The sequence below is a fragment of the Pteropus alecto genome, unplaced genomic scaffold (assembly GCF_000325575.1).
Source record: "Pteropus alecto unplaced genomic scaffold, ASM32557v1 scaffold155, whole genome shotgun sequence".
Lineage (NCBI taxonomy): Eukaryota > Metazoa > Chordata > Mammalia > Chiroptera > Pteropodidae > Pteropus > Pteropus alecto.
Genome location: NW_006438113.1, coordinates 5,919,194 through 5,929,625, shown reverse-complemented (window position 1 = coordinate 5,929,625; position 10,432 = coordinate 5,919,194). Strand labels below are relative to the sequence as shown.

Genomic DNA, 10,432 nt, shown 5'->3' with positions numbered 1-10,432 from the left:
AAATAATTTTATCTCATCTTTAGTCAATATTTGCTACCACCTCTGGTGTGCTGGACCTTGTGTTCAGAGCAGTAGACACAGAGGGGAATTTACAGCCCTGGGCTGTGATTCACTCCCAGGCTACTAGAGAGACAGACAAGTAAAAGGTATTAGATCAGTGCTGAAACAAAGGTAGATGCAAGAGGACTATAATAGGGGTCTGTTCTCCCTGGGTCTCCAGTGCCCCTTTGGGTATAAAGATTAGGGGGTTAGGCAGCCCCTATACATGATAACCCACAGGGTCTGGAAATGACAGACTAGGCCTGTTCCTGGTGGCCTGGCACATAGGCGAGCTCATTGTCTGTGTGAGCTTTGGCTGTTCTATTTCTTAACTCCCTTCCTTGAGGGCCAAGTGAGATTCTATTGCATCTTCTTTACCTTCCTATGGGCCCTAGAGCTAGACTTAGACTATAGCAGGTGACCTCAAGTCCCATAAGGCCCATTTGTTGGTGGGACCTGGTTTACAACATCCATTCTCTCATTTCACATAAAAATTTCTGTTTTACACCCTGGGGCCCCAACAACCCTCAGCCACAGACTTTTCCCCAGAAACCTGTCAATCATTTTGTATAAAGTCTCTGCTTTGCAGCAGGCACTTGCTGGGGCCTCAGGACCCAGAGTGACCTGAGGCAGGGCTCTGAACCTCACATGAAACTTTCTTTGGTCATTGATCCTGGCCACATGAGACTTACATTTGCCTCCTTCCTTTGGTTTGAGATTTTCCACTGAGAGGTCATTTTTGCCAGCCAGAACCCTGGCTCCTAAAATTTCTGTTCACGCTGGGCCTGGCAGGATTTCAGCTCATGACAGTGTTCTCTGCATGTTGCCCACAGGCCTCTCTAGCTCTGAACCCCCATCCAGCTGTCAGATTCCTCTCCATATTTTACTCAAGCTGCCTCCTCTTCCAGGAAGCCCTGGCAGGCCAGCCCCAATGGGCCTCTCCCTCTGCTCTTCTCTGGCCGATAATCCCAATGTCGCTGGCCCTTGTTACTCACCTGCCCTTGCCTACCCTGCCGAGCTCCCTTAATCCTTCCCTTCCTCCAGGGTTCTTCTTCCTCCAGGAGAAGGAGTGAGTTGGAAGGGACCTTTCTTCATCACATTCTCCACCACCATTCCTCTTTCTATCTTTTTTTTTCCTTTTCCCCCCTTCCTTGATTATGCTAGAGGCCAAGGTTAAACTTAAACATGTTGCTAGCATGCACATCTCACTTCCATTCTTCCCTGCCTGGACCTCACCAGGATCAAGTCAAGTGGCCAGACTCTTAGCCTAGGGATCCACCTCTGCTCTCCAGAAATGACTTACTCAGAGCATGGAGGTTGTGTCAGGGAAGCTGTCCTTCAGCCCAGGCCCTTAGCAGATGCTTCAGCAATGTCAGGCCCAATTAGCCTGGTGACCAGAGACAATGCTGAACTGGCCTTCAAGCTGAGGTTAATAAATAACCATTGTAGAACTGTTGTATGCCGGGCAGTGCTCCAGGGCTGCTGGTGTTCTCCCAACCATAGCACTGGGCAGCTCTCTACTTTAATACCCTAAACTCCATCTACTGTCTCCTCCCATGCATCTATCTCTACAGCTGGACAACTGATCCTCTAGGACCACAGATTCTCGGGATAGTTCTCTGCAGAAATTTATTTTCAGAAGAGATAAGTATAAACATCTACCAAACACACACATACATGCACACACACACACACTGCACAGGCACACATCTCTGTATTCATTGTTCTAATTAGTTCACGCCTCAACACAACACTGACAACACGGAGTCACCTCATTCCTCCATTTTCATTCAGAACATTTACTAAATATCTTCTTCGAGCATGTCATAGGGCTGAGGCACAAGGAGAAGGGTGTAGATATCTTATATTCAAAGCTGAATGTGGGTGTTTGCATTAGCTGTTCCAGCCTAGGACATGGCCCTCTATCTTTGCATAATTGTTTGTTGTCATTCAGATTTCAGCTGAAATATTATCTCTGGAGAAAGGACTTTCTTCTCTAACCATTAATTTTAAGTATCCACTCTATCACAAAATTGAAATTCTTTGTTTGAATTCTCTGCCTATATCTCTATATAACCTTGTCTTCTTCATTTGGTTGTATATTTATTGACCACCTCATTCCTTGAGAACAAGAACTTCATCAGATCAGAGATCTTGTCCCCAGTTGTTGTATCCCCACCTAGAAGAGCACCTGGAAACAGTCGATGCTCAATCGACATTAAGGGAACTGAATCTTCCAGCATCATGTCCTCAAAGCAGCTTTCTTGATTTCTCTCCAGCTAGAGCAAACATCTGTGTCCACTTTTCTAGGACAGAAGCTGTATTTAATTAACCTCCTTGTGTCCAGGGTTCAACCCAGGGCTGTGCACACATGAAGGACTCACTGAGAGAGTGAAGAGAGAAGCAGAGACCATGAGCAAGACAGACACCAGACCAGTCCTTGGTTCCTCCATGCCTGGGTTTCCAAGAGAGTCCAGTTCTTATTGCCAGAGCCTGAATAAGTGGCTTTTTTTTTTTTTCAGGTGAGGCAACCCTTAGTTGACCTCACAGATTGCAAGGACCTTGTCAGCTTACAATCCCTTATTTTTAATTTTTTACGCCTACAGCACCTGGTCTTCCTAGGTGGTCTCTCATCCAAGTACTAACCAGGCCCAACTCTGCTTAGCTTTTGAGATCAGACGGGATTGGGCTTGTTCAGGGTGGCATGGCCATAGACACAAGTGGCCTTTTTCAAGACCCTAACATGACCTTTGATTCTTCCCCTCTCCCAAATTTACAGTCACTCTTTGAAATAGTCTCATCAAGCAATTCAGCAGGTTTGCTTTTTCCTGGTGGGGAGCGGGAACTGGGCCATTTTTCATTCACTCTGCTTTGTGATTGGTGTTTTGACTTCTCAAAGGTCATTGGTCCTATATATTCAAGTCCCTATGCCCAGTTCAGCAGCCATCCCAGGTTCCTGTTATAAAAGAGCATGCCAGGAACTAAGAGGGGTCCATTGTAAAGAAAACTCCTCTTAGGGCTTGTTTCCCAATGCCACTGATGCAACTTTGAAGGGCCCATAGGCTCAGAGGACAAGGAACATTCAACCCATACAGCAAATGGTCAGGCCTCCCAGAAATGTGGAAATCTGAAGCCAAATGATTTACATAAAACCAGGACCCATATATGCTACAGACTTAGAGAAACTCTGGCTTCAGATGGAGTGGAGAGAAGAAGGCAGGAGGAAGGAGGGATCTGCACTTAAGCAAAGGGATATAACAAGAAAGCCTTGACTCTGGAAGGGAAAAGGAACCACCCTTGAGCATGCATAGCCACAAGTCTGTCTTCTCATAGATCTGGCATTTGAATGTATACTATTGCTATGATTTGCTATGATAATTATTACTACATTTTGCTGTTTATGCCATGATAAAGGATTGATTTTGAAGTGTTCCAGCTTATCACAACCTAGTGTGCCATGAGGACATAAAAACAATGGAAGACCTTATCTTTTAGCCAGGCATCTCAGGATTTGCTCAGATGGAGATCAGGTAATTCGAGTCAACCTTGTAAAAATTACTAAACACAGTAGGAAATAAGCAGAGGGAAAATTCACTGATACAAGAAGCCTCAAAAATAATCTTCCAAGGATAGCTGACTCTATGAAATGTATAAATTGATGTATTTATAAGGTAGTATAAATAAGGAATAAATAAATAATAAATAGGAAATAAAATTGAAATCAATAAATAAAATAAAAATACATAATGAAATCAATGAATAAAGTAAGGAAATAACTATAGAGCTAACGATAAAATACAAACTGTTTTTTTGCAAAAAAGATAATAAATTTGGCAAATACGATCATGATAGTTTGAATTATTATTCCTCATTTTTAATTTCTCTTTATTGTGGAATTGTATATCTAAGCCCTTTGCCATAGTACTTTGCAGAGTCTTGCACTAGAGTATGTGGAGTAAACACCCCAAATCCTTTTGTGCTTGGCTTGGCCATGTGACTGTGAGCAGCCATGAAAGGTGCAGCATTTTTAAGTGTGCTTGTAGGTTTAACGTGGCCTCTTCTTGTTTCTTTCCAGTCGTGGGAAAAATATGTCCCTGGTAGCCCCTAACATCAGAATAATTATATGATGTGGGGCAGACATGAACCCACAGGAAAGCCTAAAGTAAAAAACAGCTATTAGAGTTCAGCCATGCATTAGTGGTTAATAGCACAGTCTCTGAAATCTGACTTCCTGTATTTGTAGCCCAGGAACTTTGACAAATCATTTTAATCTGCATTTGCATCAATATTCTTATTTGTAAATTGTGGATAATAATAGTATCTATGTAATAGGGTTAATGAAGATGACATGACATGAGTTAATACAAGTATAGTGCCTGGCACATACTAAATGTGATGAGAGTATCATCCAGTAGGCCTAGAAGGGTATATATCAGAGATGCAAGGATGGTTCAACATCAAAAAACAAAACCATGTAATTCATTAATTTAATATATAACAAGTTTAAGAGTCTTGCAGACATACACAATCTTGAAGCTCATCCTGTTCTCAAAACTAAACATGGTCCCAAAATTGTTCATACATTTTCTTCTTAGACCCTTGCAGTGCAAACTTTCTAGGGTTGAATTAAAACGTAGTCCAAATGAATAATTGTTCTCCATTTTTGTCATTGAGATCTCAGTTTCATCTCCACTGTGGCTGTGGAGTGGTGGCTTCTTGAAGTGAAGGGTGGGCAGTGACCTCTCTTATTTATTTGCACATGTGGAGTGTAGAGGTAATGATGGTGCCAAGGACGGGCAGTGCCTGCTCACAGGAGGACCTACGTGTCAATGGGGACACTGCTTCTTCTCAGCCCACTCTGACTGGGTGGTGAGTTCCTTGCATAACTGACAAGTTATGTCCTCTCAGGAGTTGGTTCCTCAGACAAGGGACTCTGTAAAAGTCTTCAGTTGCACATTCTCCACCCTCAACAACATGTCAGTGGACATTTCAATTCATGGTCTCTTGTTCTTCCATTCCCTGTGCTCCAAGAAGCAACCTGCTCATGAGTAGGGTTTAAAAAATCCCAGGTAGCCTCCATGACACTGATATTCACACAGCCCCTGGGAGACTCATCCAAGTGTTGGAAGTCCACGTTGCCCCAAAACACTTCTACGCCAGTTCTATTCTCCTACTTCTTCATCTCCTCATGCCTCAGCGAGATCAGGCCCTCTACTGGTTTGGTACTTCAGCAGTTTTGGAATAGGAGATAATCCCCCCTATTCCTGCCTTAGGTGACTTAATTGGGGAAGGCAAAGTAATTGGGGTATCCCTACTTGCAAAGAGTAGGAGGAGGATAGAACAGTCCCCTCCCTGATTCCACAGGAAGAAGAGAAGAAAGGATAATTTCCACCCAAGGTGCATCAGCCTCCTTTCCTCTGTTTCGTCCTCCTTAACTGATCAAGGGCATGGGAATTACTAAACCACTCATGCTGAACAGGCCCCTCTTTGCATGTTTCATGATGGGGTCCCTGCAGCATTACACCATCCTGAAAAGGTGAGGCACTTAAAGCCTCTTGTTCTCCCCTGTGGGCCCCAGATGCTAGTACCCAGGAATGGGAGATGAGTCAACCCACACTTGAAACCATTTTGGTGTTATCAGACTAAAGGAAATGTCAAAAAAAATCTGATAAATGTCAAAATATACTCAGGATTAAAATGAATCTCAATAAAATAGGAAGAAGTGGGAACTTCTTTACCTTGATAAAAGGTATCTGTCAGGAACCTAAAACAAGCAATATTTTCAATGGTGAAATATTAGAAGTGTTCCCATTAAACATTCAGTGCCCCCAAAGGCATCATCTATCATTGTCCTTGGGGGTGGCAACAGTGGCCTGGAGCTCTGTGCACAGAGTCTTCACTTTGGAAAAAGGCATAAGTTCACCATTGGTCACATATAACTTCTTCCCAGACTTTTTTCCCAAGGAGAAGATTTGCACTGAAATTAAAAAGGGTAGGTGAGTCTGACTCGGTTGGAGCCAAGCACAGGATAGTAGGCAAAAAAGCTCTTTTCTGGGAACTCAGGACTCTGGAAAATAGCCCATGATCAACCATAAATCCTAGTAAGGAAGCATGCCTCTGTTGTCGAATGAGGCCTCGCGGAAAGCCTGGCATCTCTTGGGATGTTTGAGCCTTGAGACAAGCATCTGTTACAAACTGTCCCAGTGCAGGTGAACGTAGGAAAACATGCTTGGGTCCCACTCTCAGGCTTGGCACCAGGATGAGAAAGAGGCATGGATAGCCGTCTAAGAACAGTGGATGTTGAGGAAGGAACAAAGGTTCTGGAGATAGCAGATCTCCATGCAATCTTTCCTCTGCTACTTCCCAGCTGTGTGACATTGAATGAATTATCTAAAATTCCTGGACTCATTTTTTTCTCACTTGTAAATAAAATAGGTATAATACCCACAAATAGGGTTGGTGAGAGGATTGAATGAAACCACATTATGAGAAAATGCCAACCTAGCACAGGCCCTGCTATATAATAAGTGTTCACAAATGTTTGTTCTCTTCCACCCTCCCCAAAACCTAGAGAGCTCTGAAGGAAAAGGTGAGAGCCAGGAATACACAAGGGACAGAAAAAAGGCTTACACTTTTTAATGTGGTCCAGTTCTGACTTCAGGCTCCTTATTTCTCTCTCTAAGTTAGCCAGCTTAGTCTCAGCAGCTACAAAGCAATAGGGAGAAGGGTACTTATTCAGAAGAAGACCCTAAACTGGAGAGCAGAATATTTTTTAAAATTTTTACTTTTTAGGTAGAATTGACATTCAATATTATATTACATTAATTTCAGGTGTACAGTATAGTGGTTAGACACATATAATTTATGAAGTGAGCTCCCTAATTAGTCTAATACACAGCTGGCACTGTACGTAGTTGTTATAATATTATTGACTACATTCCCACTACTGTACTTCACATCCCTGAGCAGAGTATGGGGACAAAAGTTAGCTTACTAAAAAGTATGCTTATGCCAGAAAAATAAGAAAATTAAAAGAAGCAAAAGAAAAAACACACATAACTGCATTTCTGCCTTTCCAGATACAGTTCATAACTCTTGTGAACTATAACTCTGAAACTAGTACTACTACTAACAATAATAATACAATAACTTGTAAACTATAGTTCTGGATTCTTTTCTGCATGTATTGCTTAAATATTGCAATGTTATAATTACTTATAAGAAAAGGCCCTATTCACTATTCTTTTTGAAAATTTTTCTTAATCTTTCTCTTTCATTTTTTATTCCAGGCAAACGCTTTAGTATTTTTATTGTTTTGATGGGCGAGTAGACAAACATTACTATGAGGTCACCATTTTTATTTGTTGTTATTGAATTACTTTATTTCACTCTAAATACATCACTACGATGGTCTCCATTATTCAGGGGTCCTATGAGACAGGCCATTTTCATGCCTCTCTGTGACAATAGACATAAAACCAACACCCAAGAGGACCCATTTCCTCCCTCGCAGCCTGGAACCTCAGATTGGATGTTCCAGCTGAAGAGGGCCAAGGCTCGTCTCCTGAAGAGATCCATTGAGGGGGTGGCCCGCAGGATTGCAAAGTCTATACTCAGGCACCCTTCGGAATCCCCTCAGGCCCCAAGTAAGACTGAGAGGAACAAGAGTACTGGGTCAGGAAGGAGAAGTGAGCATCTGCCAGTGGGGCAGCAGGAGAAGCGTCACCTCCCACCTGGCCCTCGAGTTCCCAGGGCCCTGGATCTCATAAGCCCACACCGTGCTGGGGTGAGCTCCTTACCTGAACTGTCTCCACGATCTCCTTTTTGGCCCTTTGCTCCTTGCAACCCAGGAGCCCCTGTATTTCCTGGAGGCCCAAATTTCCCTGGAGGGCCCTGCAAACCTCTGAGTCCTTGCCCTGTTGGAAGATGGATATGTGATCCAGGGACTGTCGCTCATTCTCTTTCTCCAAAAGCTCGATACCCGATTCACATTGACCCAGGAAACTACTGGTGAACTAAGTGTGACCCAAGAAGAAAGATCTTCCTGCATCCCAGGGGGTAGCCCATCCCAAAGACCAGCTCCCTCTCTATAGACAGCCACACATCACCAATTGCTATGTGAAAATGTGGGATCCTGGAGAACCACAGAAGCATCTCTGTTTTGGAGTGAATGACATTTACAAGAGTTATTCTGAGTGATTCATCACCCATCATAATGAAAGATGAGCCTGCTCATGGCTCTGTGCTAGATCCCTTATAGGGAACAGTTTCCTTTTGGGAGTAAAGATTTAAGAATTCAGACCAGCCTGTCCTGTACCTGGTTCTCCCTTTTCTCCCTTGGGTCCGTCTCGCCCATCTCTGCCTGGGGTGCCATTGGTGACTGGGATGCCACAGGTAATCACTGAACAGGTCTTCTGGGCATCTTCGCAGGTTTTTGTTTCTGAGCAGGACACCGTTACCACACACATAAGGACAGGAAGTGATGAAAACCGGAACATGGTCCTTACCTTAGCACGGAGAAAGTCAAGGAAAATAATTCTATCTCATCTTTAGTCAATATTTGCTACCACCTTTGGTGTGCTGGACCTTGTGTTCAGAGCAGTAGACACAGAGGGGAATTTACAGCCCTGGGCTGTGATTCACTCCCAGGCTACTAGAGAGACAGACAAGTAAAAGGTATTAGATCAGTGCTGAAACAAAGGTAGATGCAAGAGGACTATAATAGGGGTCTGTTCTCCCTGGGTCTCCAGTGCCCCTTTGGGTATAAAGATTAGGGGGTTAGGCAGCCCCTATACATGATAACCCACAGGGTCTGGAAATGACAGACTAGGCCTGTTCCTGGTGGCCTGGCACATAGGCGAGCTCATTGTCTGTGTGAGCTTTGGCTGTTCTATTTCTTAACTCCCTTCCTTGAGGGCCAAGTGAGATTCTATTGCATCTTCTTTACCTTCCTATGGGCCCTAGAGCTAGACTTAGACTATAGCAGGTGACCTCAAGTCCCATAAGGCCCATTTGTTGGTGGGACCTGGTTTACAACATCCATTCTCTCATTTCACATAAAAATTTCTGTTTTACACCCTGGGGCCCCAACAACCCTCAGCCACAGCCATTTCCCCAGAAGCCTGTCAATCATTTTGTATAAAGTCTCTGCTTTGCAGCAGGCACTTGCTGGGGCCTCAGGACCCAGAGTGACCTGAGGCAGGGCTCTGAACCTCACATGAAACTTTCTTTGGTCATTGATCCTGGCCACATGAGACTTACATTTGCCTCCTTCCTTTGCTTTGAGATTTTCCGCTGAGAGGTCATTTTTGCCAGCCAGAACCCTGGCTCCTAAAATTTCTGTTCACGCTGGGCCTGGCAGGATTTCAGCTCATGACAGTGTTCTCTGCATGTTGCCCACAGGCCTCTCTAGCTCTGAACCCCCATCCAGCTGTCAGATTCCTCTCCATCTTTTACTCAAGCTGCCTCCTCTTCCAGGAAGCCCTGGCAGGCCAGCCCCAATGGGCCTCTCCCTCTGCTCTTCTCTGGCCGATAATCCCAATGTCGCTGGCCCTCGTTACTCACCTGCCCTTGCCTACCCTGCCGAGCTCCCTTAATCCTTCCCTTCCTCCAGGGTTCTTCTTCCTCCAGGAGAAGGAGTGAGTTGGAAGGGACCTTTCTTCATCACATTCTCCACCACCATTCCTCTTTCTATCTTTTTTTTTCCTTTTCCCCCCTTCCTTGATTATGCTAGAGGCCAAGGTTAAACTTAAACATGTTGCTAGCATGCATATCTCACTTCCATTCTTCCCTGCCTGGACCTCACCAGGATCAAGTCAAGTGGCCAGACTCTTAGCCTAGGGATCCACCTCTGCAGAAATGACTTACTCAGAGCATGGAGGTTGTGTCAGGGAAGCTGTCCTTCAGCCCAGGCCCTTAGCAGATGCTTCAGCAATATCAGGCCCAATTAGCCTGGTGACCAGAGACAATGCTGAACTGGCCTTCAAGCTGAGGTTAATAAATAACCATTGTAGAACTGTTGTATGCCGGGCAGTGCTCCAGGGCTGCTGGTGTTCTCCCAACCATAGCACTGGGCAGCTCTCTACTTTAATACCCTAAACTCCATCTACTGTCTCCTCCCATGCATCTATCTCTACAGCTGGACAACTGATCCTCTAGGACCACAGATTCTCGGGATAGTTCTCTGCAGAAATTTATTTTCAGAAGAGATAAGTATAAACATCTACCAAACACACACATACATGCACACACACACACACTGCACAGGCACACATCTCTGTATCCATTGTTCTAATTAGTTCACGCCTCAACACAACACTGACAACACGGAGTCACCTCATTCCTCCATTTTCATTCAGAACATTTACTAAATATCTTCTTCGAGCATGTCATA

The 10,432-nt window shown here is 44.2% G+C and overlaps 1 protein-coding gene and 1 pseudogene across 1 annotated transcript in view; both read right to left on the bottom strand.

Annotated features, from left to right (window-relative positions):
* Positions 1 to 8,537, bottom strand: part of LOC102894075 (mannose-binding protein A-like) — a 13,078-nt gene extending 4,541 nt beyond the window's left edge. The window contains 5 exon segments of the mRNA XM_006915476.1: positions 1,640 to 1,683; positions 5,890 to 6,016; positions 6,670 to 6,744; positions 7,839 to 7,955; positions 8,357 to 8,537. Of these exon segments, the coding sequence (XP_006915538.1) occupies positions 1,640 to 1,683; positions 5,890 to 6,016; positions 6,670 to 6,744; positions 7,839 to 7,955; positions 8,357 to 8,537 (544 nt within the window).
* On the bottom strand, positions 2,637 to 2,755 carry LOC112482716 (annotated as a pseudogene).
* Positions 8,538 to 10,432: the final 1,895 nt, after the last annotated feature.